This window comes from Theropithecus gelada, chromosome 7b, assembly GCF_003255815.1.
Source record: "Theropithecus gelada isolate Dixy chromosome 7b, Tgel_1.0, whole genome shotgun sequence".
Lineage (NCBI taxonomy): Eukaryota > Metazoa > Chordata > Mammalia > Primates > Cercopithecidae > Theropithecus > Theropithecus gelada.
Window position 1 is genome coordinate 91,451,372 of NC_037675.1, and position 16,303 is coordinate 91,467,674.

At 43.4% G+C, this 16,303-nt stretch overlaps 1 protein-coding gene across 3 annotated transcripts in view; it reads left to right on the forward strand.

Annotated features, from left to right (window-relative positions):
- TDP1 (tyrosyl-DNA phosphodiesterase 1) overlaps positions 1–9,338 on the forward strand; it is an 89,061-nt gene extending 79,723 nt beyond the window's left edge. For 2 of the 3 annotated variants that reach the window (XM_025390901.1, XM_025390900.1), the window contains one exon: positions 7,641–9,337. In XM_025390901.1, the coding sequence (XP_025246686.1) occupies positions 7,641–7,714 (74 nt within the window). In that variant the 3' untranslated portion in view covers positions 7,715–9,337. Of the gene's footprint in view, positions 1–7,640 lie in introns of all 3 variants that reach the window. The other variant, XM_025390902.1, reaches the window with a different exon arrangement.
- Positions 9,339–16,303: the final 6,965 nt, after the last annotated feature.

Consider the following 16,303-nt stretch of genomic DNA (forward strand, 5'->3'; position numbering starts at 1 on the left):
AAAGTAAGCATTCCCAGGAACTTAGAAGTTTACAACTAGGTATAGTGTCTTAGACCATGGAATGATACATCTTTTATTTGGCCAGCAAGCAGAATGCTTTCCAGTGTTTAAATGAGTTTTGTTTGTTTCTTCAGCATTTCTTTTGAAAGATACATATAATCTCAAGGTATGCTTAAGCTAAAATAATATTTTTTTTAAAAAAATAAAGATACATACAAGAGAGACTGGAGCATTTTATTTAATATTGGTACTGTTTTGTCTTCTACACTGCCTCAGTTGCATGTAGGACAGTATTAGTAATTCAGTATCACCAGTTCATATATAGCCAACATTCCTGAAGAGCCGTATAGACTATAGAAAGGCATTTACCAAGATTGAAAAAGTGAGTGGTTAAGAACATTTGAAAAGCACTTCATTTTAAAAAGTGATCTTCAAGCCATTGTAACACCTCCAAGATCTTGTCAGTGGTTTTTTTTTAAGACAGAAGACTGTACAGAAAGCTTAGCAAAGGAATATACTGCTGTGAATGAAGTAAAGCTCAATGCAAGAGGCTACCAGGTATCTTGAAACCAAGAAAATGATCAAAGGAAAGCAACAACTAAGACTCAGCTACCAGTATTCCTTGCTTGGTGCAGTAGTTGCTGTTTATTCATTCCCTCCACAGATCTCTATTGAGAGCCTATTGTGTGCAGACACCATCTAGGTACTTGGAATATGTTGGCAAACAAGACAGGCACAAATCCTCACTCTCATCAAACTTACATTCCTCTTCCCCTGAAAAATCATACTTAACCAAAGCCATTTTACTAATAGCAGTCATTTTAAAAGAAGCCTTTTTTTTTTTTTGAGACGGAGTCTCGCTCTGTCGCCCAGCCTGGAGTGCAGTGGCCAGATCTCGGCTCACTGCAAGCTCCGCCTCCCGGGTTTACGCCATTCTCCTGCCTCAGCCTCCCGAGTAGCTGGGACTACAGACGCTCGCCACCTCGCCTGGCTATTTTTTTTTTTTTTTTTGTATTTTTTTACTAGAGACGGGGTTTCACCGGGTTAGCCAGGATGGTCTCGATCTCCTGACCTCGTGATCCACCCGTCTCGGCCTCCCAAAGTGCTGGGATTACAGGCTTGAGCCACCGGCCCGGCCTTTTTTTTTTTTAAAAGATAGTGTCTCGCTCTTTCACCTAGGCTGGAGTGCAGTAGCATGGTCTCAGCTCACTACAGCCTCACACTGCTGGGCTCGAGTGATACTCCCACTTCAGCCTCCTGAGTAGCTGGCATTACAGTGCGCACCATCATGCCGAGCTAATTTTTTAAAAATGTTTTGTAGAGATGGGGTCTCACTGTGTTGCCCAGGCTGGTCTTGAACTCCTAGGCTCAAGTAGTCCTCCTGCCTCAGCCTCCCAGAGTGTTAAGATTACAAGTGAGAGCCACCACACCTGGCCCAAAGAAGGCTTTTATAAAGCAAAATCACCACCTTTTAAAATCTAACACAAATTTTTTCCATATGTCCCACTTGCTGTGTGACCTTGATTTTGAAGAGGAAGCAAAATAGATCACTGTGTAATCTTAACCTTTCTTCCAAGGGCATCTGCTTTGCACTCTCTTCTTAGCTTATATTCACTTTGTTATATGCTATTGAGACAGTAAAGGGTGAGAAAGTAATGAGCTAAGGGTGAAATAAAGCCTATCTTATTTGGACTTAATAAATTGTATGACTCCTTTAAGAAGTAATTGAACATGCAAAGCTTCAGAGGTATTAGTTATAGTCTATTAAGAAGGTTGTTTCGTTTTCATTATTTTTTTAAAATACATATGAGTCCTTATATAGTATTTTTTCTTTCAAATTTTTGGCATAATTCCAAATTTACAGAACAGTTACAAGAAGAGTACAAAGAATTCCCATATACTCTTTACCCAAGTTCCCCGAATGTCAATATTTTATCACATTTACATCCTCTCTCATATTAACTTTTCTGATCTATTTGAGAGTAGCAAATGTGATGTCATTTTATCCCTAAATATTTTCATTGTATATTTCCTAAAAGAAAGGCATTATCTTACATAACTACAGTACAGTGATCAATATCAGCAGCTAACATTGATTCAAAACTATTCACATTTCGTCAGTTTCCTCAATAATATCCTTTATAGCAAAAGAGAAAGTTATTGAGTTATGTCTCTTTAGTCTCCATTAATTTGGAACAGTTCCACAATTTTTTGTTTCATGACATCAACACATTGCATAGCATAGACCAGTTATTTTATAAACTCTGAGGAACATTGTACTTTGGGTTTTCCACTCACTGTTTCTTTATAATTAGACCTAGGTTATGCACTTTTACCAAGAATACCAAAGAAGTAATGTGTTCTTCCTGGTGCATCATATCAGGAGACACATCCTATTGATCTGTCTAATTACTGGTGATGTTAACTTTGATTGATTGGTTAAATTGGTGTTTACCAGGGTGTACATAATTGTTAACAAGTATAATTTGTAAATGTAGTTGTTTAATAGAAGAGGTCCTTTTTTTTTTTTGAGACGGAGTCTCGCTTTGTCGCCCAGGCTGGAGTGCAGTGGCACCATCTCGGCTCACTGCAAGCTCCGCCTCCTGGGTTCACGCCATTCTCCTGCCTCAGCCTCCAAGTAGCTGGGACTACAGGCACGCACCACCACGCCCGGCTTTTTGTATTTTTTTTTTTTTTTAGTAGAGACAGGGTTTCACCGTGTTAGCCAGGATGGTCTCGATCTCCTGACCTTGTGATCCGCCCGCCTCGGCCTCCCAAAGTGCTGGGATTACAGGCGTGAGCCACCGCGCCCAGCTGAAGAGGTCCTTAAAAGCTGGCACATGAGGTATGCATAATGTAGATTTAGCACATACATAATATACATAATCCTCCAAAAGGTTTTAAAACCATCGGTTCCTAAATGGTCTAACCATTCTCCCACTGCCTTATTAATTTTAAATAGTCCCCTACATTCAGATAGTAGCAGAATAAACTTCAGTCTAAACCTGTTAGAATTATTGCTAGAGTCCAGAATCATAAAGTATTTTTCTAAGGGAAACAAAGTTGATTGGATTATCCTTTCCAAATAAAATGCACAAAAGGTATATTGCTTTAAATTGTTGGTATGGCCGGGTGTGGTGCTCACACCTGTAATCCCAGCACTTTGGGAGGCTGAGGTGGGCAGATCACTTGAGGTCGGGAATTCAAGACCAGCCTGGCCAACATGGTGAAACCCTGTCTCTACTAAAAATACAGAATTTAGCTGGGCGTGGTAGCACGTGCCTGTAATCCCAGCTACTTGGGTGGCTGAGACAGGAGAATCACTTGAACCTGGGAGGTGGAGGTTGCGGTGAGCTGAGATCCTGCCACTGCACTTCAGTCTGGGTGATAGAGCGAGACTCTGTCTCAAAAAAAAAAAAAAAGAAAAAAAATTGTTGATATGTTTCATTTTTAAGGACCTGTTTTTGAAAGGTCTTCAGAAATGAAGTTTTTTTTTTTTAAATTAAGAACCCAAAACATTTTTTAGAATGATTTTGGCCATCTCCTTTAGTAAAATCTATTTTTGTTTCATAGCGCAAACAGAAGGCTAAAAGTGAACTACGAGTTCAGCTTTTAAAATTACTTTGTAATCAGGAAGCTTAAGGAAATCTAGGATTGAAATTGATTCTTTTGAAATAAATAAGTACTGAGTTTCAGCAAGTTGAATTTATCCTCACACCAGTTAGATGGTTCTGTTCTGCTGTATATAGTCACAGATTAATATGTGCAGTTCACAGAGAAAGGTGTTAATGGGTTTCAGATAACATTGATACCGCAATTACAAATAATTGCATTTCTACTAACTTGGTAAATCAGTGCAAAACACTTTAGAGCTTTCTTTGGCATTTCAAGCTGGCATGTCTCGTACATTCCTGGATTTCAGTGTAGGCCAATGTAAAATGGCATTGGATCTTTCAGGATAATTGGTTCCTCTCTGGCATTCCACCCCGCCCCCACACCCTACTTTACTTATTCCTGGTATAAGAATTAAAAGTGACTGCTCAGGCAAAGACAGTGACAGTGGCTTCTGGAGGTCATACATCAAGTTTTGCGTAGAGATGACAGTGGAAAATGTATGTGTGAGTGTTCAGGCCTGCGGGTGAGAGCAGAGTCGTAAGTCTGGCCATTTCTTAGGGGGTTGGAGAAAAGACCTTATTACCTGGCTAAACAGGATTTTGTACTTCACTTGGATTTATCTGATTATTCAAAAAAAAAGAAACTGTTAAGACCTACATAGTACATAGGGTGACAGTCCTTATCCTCTGTGAATTGAGGGAGGTGAGTAATCGCAATAGCAGCTAGCATTCATTAAGTACTTTTGTGTACCAGGAACTCATATGAGCACTTGGCACGAGTTAATTCATTGTATCCTCACAACCCCATGAGGTAAGTACGATGGTACAATCCCCAGTTTTTAGATGAGGAATCTAGGGCACTCAGAGTAACTTGGTCAAGGCCCCATTGGCAGTCTGGTTCCAGTGCCCACACCCCCCCTTTCCGGTTACATGGTACTGCCTCCCTGTGGAGGGCTAAGTTCTAGAGTTAACAAAGAGGCAGTAGAGGCACACAGTATGACCACAGGGAGAGATGGGACAGAGACTCTGTATATAAAGAGATCAAAACCGCATGGGCTGTCATTTTCATCCTTCCAACCATGGCCTTAATGTAGGCCTCCTCTTTCTCACCCAGCCTTGCTTGCTTGTTCACCTTCCCAGTTCTGGTCTCCTCCCACTGGAAGCCATCCTCTACGGTGCTACCATGCACATCTGGTCATGACCCTCCCCTCTTTTAAATTCTTCCACTAAAGTCCAGAAAAAAGCCAGCTTCCCATCCCCTGTAGCCTTGAATCCCAAACTCTGACTGCATCAAGATCATCTTTAGAATTTGATAAAAATGCATATTGCCAGGCCACAACCCAGACCTACTGAAACAAGATCTCTGTGCATGTGTCCCTTGGAAATGTTCTCTAACAGGGTGCCCAGCGTTTCTCATGTCAGCCAGGTTAGGGGACTGCTACACAGACATGGAAAAGGTCAGAACTCCACATCTGTGGCATGCCTGCTTGTCTGTTTTCCCCACTGGACTAGAAGCCCTGTGAGGTTTCATGCGTGGCTTATTCCCCTCTATCCATAGCACCTAGCAAATCTCTAGCACCTAGCCAGCATGCAACAAATGTTTTGAATACATGTGCATGAATTATTACAAGGCAAGTTGTCCTCTCATGGGACAATTTAGGAGGATTGCTTAAAGCAGGTTTTCTTCTCAACCGGTGAGTATTAATGCTGATTTCCAGGAGTGATGAGTTAAAAGAACCACAACCACCTTCTTTTCTCCTCCTATGATTATTTTTCTAGCTTTGCCTCCAGGTAGTGATGCGCTTTTCAGCCAGCTGTAGACATTCTACTCATTTAAACAGCAGAGTTTAGTTTTTGTATTGGAAAGGCTAAAAACTCAAAAAGCAGAGCTACAGGGAATTTGCCAACAGAGTGGTTACCAGGTCCTTGCTTGGTCATTTATGACCTAATTTTGAGGGAGAGGAGTAAATGCAACAGTGATCTTTAAGTTACTGGCTGAGTGCTAAATGCTTGCATCAAAAATCCTGCATTGCTGAATAGTATGTCTAATAGCACTCATATCTCATATAGCAAGAATCAGGTGTCGCTGGCCTTGGGAATGAAGCAGAGCTGATGTTACCCAACAGAATAGCATACAGGAAAAGATGGGTAATAACAGAAGTCCAGGCACAGATGGAGTTTCCAGTGGAAGAGAGCAAGGGCTTATTGAGGCCAATGAGTGCAATGGGGAGTCAGAGCTGTCAGCCCTGCCAGAGTCTCAGCTTCTTAGGAAACAAAAATGCAACACAGACTCAGGTGTATAGCTCTCTAACAAGCTTGTGTAGTTAACAAAGAAGTGTCTGATTTCATGCTTTCAAACCATCCCAAAGCCAGAGACGGAGTGTTCTGATGATTTGCTGCCATCTTTGGTATTTTTTCCCACCTATCCTGCTGGGTGCTGCTGTTCGTATGATGGCTCTGAACAAACAGTGAGGCTGCAAGAAGACAGCAGCAGATACCATTGTTTGCCAGACCTTCCTGTGACCTACCATCTGCCTCTGTTCAAGAGAAAGGGAAAGGTTGCCCCAGAGGCGAGTTTGCAGTTGGGAGACACTACTTTAACTTGGTGGTCCAGGCCAGACCCGCCAAGAGGCAGTTTACAATACGCATTCCAGCCCCTTGAAGTTTCTCTGTAACACTTACCAAGACAATAATATAGGGAGTTATTTTTAATCCTTGTGATGTATTTACGATCTACCCATATTATAGTTCTTTTGAAATGGTTTGACTCTAGCAGTGGCAATGTGTGGTAAAAGTGATTTGTTGAAATGTTTTCAATTTCTGAAACATCAGTTAAAATGAAGAAAAGTTCACATTTATTGAGCACCTACAACAGGAGCTTTCACAGATGTTCTCATTTGTGCTCCACAGTAATCCCTGGCAGTTGCTAACGTAATTAGTTCCCATTCCATAGAGGAGGAACTTGATGCCATAACTCATAGGCCTTCCCTAGGATATTAAGAGGGACGGAGGTAGACTTGACATGGTCCTCAGTGTTCTTTCCATTGTACCATACCCAGGCGTGTTGCTTTCCTCAGCTTTGGTCTACAGTTATTTATACAGAGACCTTCATGTTTCCTAAATTATTAACCCTTAACAATAGAATAAAAACATTTTACAGATGTGACTCTGGGCCTCTTAGTTACATTTGACCAGCTGAGAGCTGCACCCGTGGCTGTACCAACCACTACTGTTGCTTTCTTCTGCTTCCTAAAAGAAGAAAGGAATTGCTGCCCTTTGTTAGGCCTTTTCTGTCTGCCAGATACAATGTCTATGTGGATTTTTCTCAGTCCTCGTGACAGCTCCACAACATAGGTACAGATAAGGAACCTGGGGTTCAGGTTAAAGTGATTTGTCAATGTGACACAGCTAGTAAGTGGCAGCACCAGGATTCACCCCTGTGTCTCTGACTGCCTCCCTGTATTAGTCTGTCCTCACACTGCTAATAAAGACATACTGGAGACTGGGTAATTTATAAAGGAAAGAGGTTTAATTGACTCATCGTTCCACATGGCTGTGGAGTCCTCACAATCATGGTGGAAGGTGAAGGGGAAGCAAGACACGTCTTACATGGTGGCAGGCAAGAGAGAGCTTGTGTAGGGGAATTCCCCTTTATAAAACTGTCAGATCTTGTGAGACGTATTCACTATCATGAAAATAGCATGAGAAAGACCCACCCCCATGATTCAGTTACCTCCACCAAGTCCCTCCCACAACACGTGGGAATTATGAGAGCTGCAATTCAAGATGAGATTTGGATGGGGACACAGCCAAACCTTTTCATTCCCCATGTTCACTCACCCTAGTGTCCTGATAGGAACCTTTGCTAAAAGCTGTTGTCTGAAGGGGGAAAATCTTCTGGGCTTGGTTCAGAAAATATTCTACCACAGTTTAGAGTCAAGCACATAAGTGCTTTTATGCCATCAGGTGAGTGCATTTTCTATGATCCTATTCAAATAAATATTACATAATGTGTTTTTCCCCCAGATCGGCCATGGATATGGAACATTCCTTATGTCAAAGCACCGGATACGCATGGGAACATGTGGGTGCCCTCCTGAGAATCTTGAGGCACTGTGAAATTTAAGTGTAAGACATTGAGCCACAAACATGGAATCTCTTCTTTGTACTGGATGTTCACTTCCCTTAAAGTCTTACTTGTACCCCTACAAAATCTGCAAAGGTCACTCTGATGAATGGATGTTGGTTATACTTTTAATGGACATTAACATTCTCAATAAAAAAAAGTATTATTTTCTTAATCCACTTTTATGTTTTGGAAAGAAAACTAGTGAACTTCTGTATGCCAAAAATATGTACTGGTTGAGTATCCCCTGTCTGAAATGCTTGGGACCAGAAGTGTTTCAGATTTTTGATTTTTTTGAATTTTGGAATATTTGCAAATGCATAATGAGATATCTTGGGGATGGGACCCAAATCCAAACACAGAATTCATTTATGTTTCATATACACCTTATAGACAATAACCTAAAGGTGGTTTTATATATTTTAAGTAATTTTATGCATGAAACAAAGTTTTGACAGCCTTTTGACCGTGATTCATCACATGAGGTCAGGCATGGAAATTTTCACTTGGAGCATCATGTCAGCACTCAAAAAGTTTTGGATCTTGGAGCATTTCAGATTTTCAGATTAGGGATGCTCAGCGTGTATAGATATAAAATTATCCTCACAGTGACTTAGAATCTCTTGGTGCTGTCAGCTGTTGGGAACTGAAGATTGACTTTGTGCTTCCACCCTCCATCCAGAAAGGCACCCTTCATTCCACCAGAACTTTACCCAGGAAGAACGTGATCATTTCCTTTTTCACCCATGCCCTCTCTCAGCTTTCTGAGTACGTCTTGCGGGGTCGCTGGAGGTGATCCTAGGGGATGCCCGTAGGATCTGTCTCAGAGACTGATGTGCCGTTTCAGTCCCCTGCAGCTAAGAATTGTATTGACTGTCCTCACAGCAGCTTTTCATAGCTTTCAGCTTCAGCTTTACGAGGCTTCTCTCTCCCTGGCACCCTGCTGGCTGCCTCACTGCTTAGTCCCACCAAACCCAAACACCTGCCCAGGGTAAATGAGTGTCTCTTCTATCCCCAGAAATTTCCATAGAGAACAGCTCATAGAAACATCCAAAAGCACACAAGTATTTTGGGAAAAATCCTAAAAGGTGACTTAATTTGGTGCCTTAAATTCACCAGTGAGGAAGCTAAGGCCTAGAAGGTTAAGGGTGTCCCCAGGGCCACACAGCCAGCTGGGCTCAGAGCTTCAGTGTCTTTGTGCTTTGTGTGCATTGCGTTCTCCCTAGAGTGCTTTAGACCTTGTTTGTTTTCTTCTGCATGAGGCTGATTTCCAGTTTGTCATCAACCTCTTTATCTTATAATTTAAAAGGATAGAGTTGAATGTTAGTCTTGAAAGATTTGCTAAAGTAGTCTTTCAAATGTTCCTCAGAGGCCTAGGATTTTCCAAAAGTACCTTAGGAACCTTGTAGGCTGCAGTGGGGGTGTGGCGATAAAGGAGGAGGCAGGGAGACAGGGCTGCAGGGCCTCCCACCTTCCCACAGACAAGCTCTGCTTTATCTGTTTTACATACTGGGATTCTGTAAAGGATATTATCTGGGGTTTTGCATGTGTTTGTCTGTGTTCAGCTTTTTAAAAATAAACTTGAAAAGCTACTGAATTAATTTAACCAGTTTATTTTGCAGGTAAGAAAACTAAGCCTTAAACCTTTTGTGACCCTCCCCTCTATGTACAAAAACATTCCAACTCAACATCAGATGAGCCCAACAGCCATAAAAGGAAACAGGGAGAGCCCGGGGCTGGTAGTGAAAGCTGACATCATGGTGGGGCTGGCACGGCAGTTTAATCCGAGTGTCCAAAGGACTGTGGCAAAGAATGCGATTCTCACCATGCACTGGTCCCACCCAGGTTGGGGCAGGGGCAGCATAGGCTTCTGGGTAGTGCCAGGCAAGCCTCGCAGTCAGCAGGGCATCCTCATCACAGCTGCAGTCAGTTGGCCTGCTCTGGAGCAGGACCCAGCTAATCAAGATGATGGTGGCAGATTGACAGCTAGACAATGACTGTGTAGGGTCACATGGGTACATTGCTTATCTGATCCACATAACAGCACAAGGAGGCGGATTGGCAAAATGGGTCAGAGCTCAGAGCTGGAGTCAGGTGGCCAGGGTTTGAATCTCAGCTCTGCCACTTACTGGCTGTGCAGACTAGACCAAGTTATGTAACTTCTCTGTGCCATGGTCCCCCACCTACAAAATGAAAGAGGTGGTAATAATACCCTTTGTAGAGGGTTGATGTGTCTGGTGACTTAGTACCTATAAAGTGTTAAGCCACACCCGCACAGCATGAAAATAGTACAAGTGCTTGCTGCTGTCACTGTTACAGGTAGGTCATTAGGATTGTCTATATTTTCCAGAAGGAAATTCAAAAGGTAAAATGCTTGTCCAAGGTCATGCTTCTAGAAAATGTGCTTTAGCAGCACCTGAACTCAGGTCAGACAGCACCCAAAGCCTCTTCTGCTAACTGCTGGACTGTACAACCAGAGCTCCTGGGCAGTGTGGTAGGCTATATGTAAGGAGATGGACTGTTTTTTCCCCCAATCTATTGTGGATAACATTTTTAGAATATAAAGTCAGGTGCTTAGATTGTCTCAACACTGTCAATTGCTATGGAAGTTTCTGAATGCTTGACTTTCTGAACTCAGCACCAGCCGGCCTTGCTGAGTCTCCATTTCCAGATGGGCCCTCCCAGGCCTAGAGGAGTACTACTCCAAGTCTGGCAGTAGTACTCACACTTGGAATAGTATTCCTCTAGGCCCTGGGGGGGCCCACCTGGACATGGAGAGAGAAGTTCTGCAGAATGGGCTGAATAGATAACATTGAAGTCACATTAGGGAAAGTCATGGTCAAGGAATTTACACTTGGTAGGTGTCCAGGCCCAACCCCTGACACCAGTGCTGTGCCCCTTGCCAAGCTGAGGGGCCTAGGGAACAGCAGGGCTGAGCCAGGCCACCGGGGGTAGGGTCACTACCCTGTGCTTTCTGGCACAGCTGATGGCACACATGGGAAGTTAAGTAACGCCCCAAGAATAATCAAAAACACGTGGGAACACAGAAAACAAGCAGTTCTACTCAGAGGTCTTTTTTCTTTTTTTTCTTTTTTTTAGGAGGGGGTGGGAGGGGTGGGGACTGACCACAGCATGCCTAATGTTTTTGAGGAAACTGCTTCTATCCTTCTCCCATTGAGGTTTAACAGTTACTTCTCCCTAACTGAGGAAACCCTCACCTCTGCTCTGTTGGCATGAAGCTGCATGCCCCTGATTTGGAAGGCTGTATTTTTCCACCTAACAGTAACAGCTTATGTTTCCTGAGTTCTTCCAGTGTTTCAGTGCCTGTGCCTGAGTGCTTTACACTTAATCCTCCCATCAACCTCCTGAAGAATATACCATTATTAGCCCTATTTTCCTTCTTTCCTTTTTTCTTTTCTTTTTTGGATAGAGTCTTGCTCTGTCACCCAGGCTAGAGTGCAGTGGCACAATCTCAGCTCACTGCAAACTCCACCCCCCGGGTTCAAATGATTCTCCCAAGTAGCTGGGACTACAGGCACCTGCCACCACGCCCAGCTAATTTTTCTATTTTTAGTAGAGACGGGCTTTTGCCATGTTGCCCAGGCTGGTCTTGAACTCCTGAGCTCAAGCCATCTGCCTGGCTAGGCCTCCCAAAGTGCTGGGATTACAAGCATAAGCCACCATGCCCAGCCTTATTAGACCTATTTTACAGATGAGGAAACTGAGGTTCAAGGGAGTTAAATAACTTAAAGCCCCCAGTAAGCAATGGAACCAAGACTCTGCTGTCTCGAAAGTGCACACCTTCCTGCATCGCACTACACACAAGTTGAGCTTGGTTTTCCTGGATTCTTTAGTGGAAGTTATATAGTTATCCCTAATATAAATTACGTGATTTCCAGTGTGAATATGGTACTAACTCCATATTATGCCTAGGTCAGATCATCTTACAAAATCTTTGAAAAATTTTCCAAGTTTAGTAGCCTACTTATTTCAAGCAAATCCAGGACAAAAGAGTACCATAAACTGTACAATTTCTTATTGTGTTTTTATCAACTAGTAAGTTAGGTGGCCATTGCTTATATAATAGGATTCACACATCCAAAAAACGAGAGATCAAAGGTGGTCTGTGGCCATATGCTCCTGGGAATGTCAGCAATGACATGACCAAAGCCTCCCTGGAGGCTGGTGATCAACTCTGAGCCTGGTCTGTGTCCACTGGTCCTTGAGCATTAACATTGGCCAGCCAGCACTGAGCACTTTGTGCCAGGAACTCTTCTATGTGTTTTGTGTTTATTTAATTTTCATAACCTTATCAAGGATGTACCGTCATTATCCCCATTTACAGACAGAAAAATTACAGTTATTTTTGAAAAGTCGCATAGCTGGCAAGTGGTGGAGCTGGAATTTGAACCCAGGCATTTTAGCTCCAGAGTCATCCTATACTGCTCTGAGGATCCAGGCAGCAGATGTTCCCAAGGTCCAGCCAAGGGGTAGGCGATATGGTTTGGCTGTGTCCCCACCCAAATCTCATCTTGAATTGTACCTCCCATAATACCCACATGTCGTGGGAGGGACCTGGTGGGAGGTAACTGAATCATGGGGGCGGGTTTTTCCCATGCTCTTCTTGTAATAGTGAATAAGTCTCATGAGAACTAATGGTTTTATAAATGGGAGTTTCCCTGCACGTGCTCTCTTGCCTGCCACCATGTTAAGATGTGCCTTTGCTTCTCCACCATCTGCCATGATTGTGAGGCCTCCCCAGCCACGTGGAACTGTGAGTCCATTAAACCTCTTTTTCTTTATAAATTACCCAGTCTCGGGTATTTTTTCATAGCAGTATGAAAATGGACTAATACACTTGGCATACGTGATATGTAACTATATATACAAGACTGGGTACGCCTTCATCCACTGTAACAGCAAATCATGGTTGACGTGACAGAACCAACTAGCAGCACATAAAGTCACCCACTAAATGTCGCATCAATATGCAGGACTGAGCCACTGAATTATTAAAGCCAGACCTGCAAGTAGAGTGGGCTCCTTTCAGGTAAGAGCATCAAGGGCTGAACGCTTTGCACTGTTAAGTATGATCTATTAAATTTTCTGAAACCCACCGTTTTTGTTGACTCGCTAGGTCTAAAGCACAGCGCTGGAGGAATGAGACCAGTGTCAGAAGAGAAGGCAGCATGGGAGATACCAGAGATGGGGAGGGCAAGAGGCAGCCCACAGTAGCAGGTGGTAGGTGGTGTGCAGACACAGGGCAGAGCCTGCAAGTCTTGGTGCAACTCCTGTCCCATATTTCACAGAGTTCCAATCAAGTCTGTTTTAAAGCAGAATTCAACTGATGTGTATAAATTATATTTTATTCACAGTAGGCCTAGAAGAAGCTCCGCAGTCTGACCAACTTTATGGTTCATGTATCTAAGGCACGTTTCAGTGTCTCCTGTTCCCTTTGTAGCAAGGTTTTCAAAGAGCCCCTTGCATTTCTTTTTTTTTTTTTAAAGAGATGGAATCTTGCTCTATCACCCAGGCTGGAGTGCTATGGCACGATCATCACTCACTGTGGCCTCAAGCAGTCCTCCCGCCTCAGCCTCCCCAATAGCTGGGATTACAGGCGCAAGCCACCACATGGCGTCCACTGCTTTTATTAAGAACTGGAAGGCATCTGGATCAGTCTCCTTTTTCAATACACACAAAGAGAAGCTTAGAAAGGAAAGGCAAAGGGGAAATTGCATCCATGGGGCATTTATTATGGGTAACTTAAATCATAATTTATGATCATAGGTAATTGTATATATATCTTCACACAATGGGGCAGGTGATACTATCTTCATTTTATTATATAGAGGGAAAAATAAGGTTCAGGGTTACACAGCTGGTTAATGAACAAGATCTGTGCCCCATCTGAGGTGCTAAGTCTGTCCTAGCTAAGCCAATGCTATCCCTTTCTGGACCTGAGGACGTAGATGATGCTACTGAATATGCCCTGGATAGCTATTTGCTCATAGGTTCTTTAGAAATTAACATGACAACTGAATGCTGATTTTGTTCTCATATAATTGACATTACTAACATTTAAAAGCCTCAAATGTTTGCTATTCAATATTTTATGAATATTTTTATGAAAGAATACATTAGGTTTCTTTTATGGTTACGAGAAACCAGGTTAATTAGATTTGTACAATGAACAAAAGTCTGGCCAGTGTGCTGGAGCCAGGGAATCCCTAATGTAACAGACTGTCTCCAACTTTCAGCTCTGCTTTCCAGAATATGGGCATCATTCTCAAGCAAGCTCTCCACACGTGGAGGCCAAGATTCCCCCATGGCGCTAGAATCCCATCTTTCTTCCAGCTCCACAGCCCCAGCAAAAGTCCCTGGACACATGGAATTGGCCATCTTGAGTCACAAGTCCGTTCCTGATCCAATTACTCCAGATCCTGGGGCTGCCCCTGATGGGGAGGGAGGGAGCAGAAGTTCTCCAAAGGGAGGCGGAAAATGCCCGATGTCTCCTCCAGGGTGAGAAGCGTTTCTAGCTGACCTATTAATATTGCACCACAGAAACCTTATGCCTCTTAAATAATTTGTGCAAACTTGTAGAATTTATTGAAAAGCAAAAGGAAACCAAGTAGAGAACTATTTTTTAAAGTTTCTTGAAAAAGCCGCATAAATTAGTGAACCCTTGTGTCCTACAACAGTGATTTTTTAAACTATAGGTCACCACCCTTTAGTGAATCCTGAAATCAATTTAAGAGTCATGACCAGCACTTTCTGTTTTTTGAGTCAGGGTCAGCACTGTCGCCCAGGCTGGAGAGGGTGAAATCAATTTAAAGAGTCATGACCAGCACTTTTTTTTTTTCTTGAGACAGGGTCAGCACTGTCCCCCAGGCTGGAGTGCAATGGTGCAATCATAACTCACTGCAGCCTTGACCTTCCAAGCTCAAGCAATTCTCCTGCCTCAGCCTCCCGAGTAGCTGGGACTACAGGCACACACCACCATACCCAGCTAATTTTGGGTTTTTTTTTTTTTTTTTTTTTAGTAGTGACAAGGTTTTGCCATATTGCCCAGGCTGGTCTGGAACTCCTGGAGTAAGCCACTGTGCTCACTCCATGACCAGCACTTTTTAATGAAAATATCTGTGTGTAGCACACAATAGACTGATTTTTGCTTCAATGTACATATCTATGTGTGTGTTCCTTTCCAGGTTCCCTCATTCATCCACCCTGAATGAAGACAGATACTCACCTGGTCATGGCCTGAGATCCAACCAAAGCCTGAGAGGTGACTCAGCCACCAGATACTCAGGTGACTCAGCCACAAGACACTCAGGGTTCATTAGAATTGTCTAGTCCCAGCTCTGCTTCCTCCAAGCTGTAAGACCTCGAGGCACTGCAGTAACGCCTCTGAGTCTTCCTGTTCTCATTTGAAGGACAGGACTAATACCTGTCCTTCCTGCCTCATGGGGTTGTTACAAGGATCAAATGAAGCGGTGCTCTTGACCAGTGGCAAGAACTTCAGAAATGTGGGTTGTAATGATTTGTATTTGTTAGCAGTAAATAAAAGTGCTTGGAACCAACTGGCAGCCTCTGGGGCAATTAAGTGTAGAAAATAAAACCCATGTCTTTTGGAAACTAGCATTCTTCCACATATATTGCTTCCAGACTACTAAATGGAAGTTGTTTCTGGAAGATGGATAGATTTAAAAATTTTGGCCTTGGAGCCCCTTTTTGCATCCCACAGAAAGGGGCTCCGCTCACAAGGAAGTCTTCACCCCTAGACTGAGCCTCCCAGAAGCACACCCTGAACAACTCTGCAGAGCTAACCAGTGCACTTCCTGTCCTGCAAGTACCGTTACTGATACCTGCTGCCTCCCAGAAAGAAGTGGCAGCATCTGATTGGTGGGGTTGGGGGAATTAGGGAATGCATGTTAATGTGAACCCCAAGAGTGAGTTGATAGCTGGTGAAGAGGGAGAAGGTAGAGGTGAGGGCCTTTAGGTTGGCCGGCTGGGCTGGCCTCACAGTCAGTAAAGCCCCTCATACAGAGCCACTCATCTCCTGCTGGGAACCGCTGACCTTTTGGTTCAGATGCCTGATATAAACTCACCCATATGGGAGGGGAGGATCTGAATGGGTAGGAGGAAGCAGGGAAAGTTACTAGGACAGATAGATTCTAAGGCTTATCTGAAAGGAAGGAAGGAGTTGTGATGTGCTACCTGGGAGGTCCGAGGGAGAAGGGCCTGGGCAGTGTGCACCACTGGTGGGGGTGTGAAAAATGGGCTGGTGACTGGCCACCGAATGGCTTGGGGAGAAGTGGCCGGAGAGAGGGTCACCTGTGTGGTGGGAAGGGTCGGACAAGTGTTTTTACATGTTAGGAGAATGTCTACGTTTGACACGAGAAACTCCTAAGTTTGCAAAGAAAGGATACACAGCCACCTTCCCTTTGATATCAGAAACAACATGCTGGGGATTAAAAATAATTACTTGGCCAAGAACCTTGCCATTTGCCAGAATGCATCCATGCAGTAAATATTTGGATGTCTATTACGTGCCTGGCATGTCCCA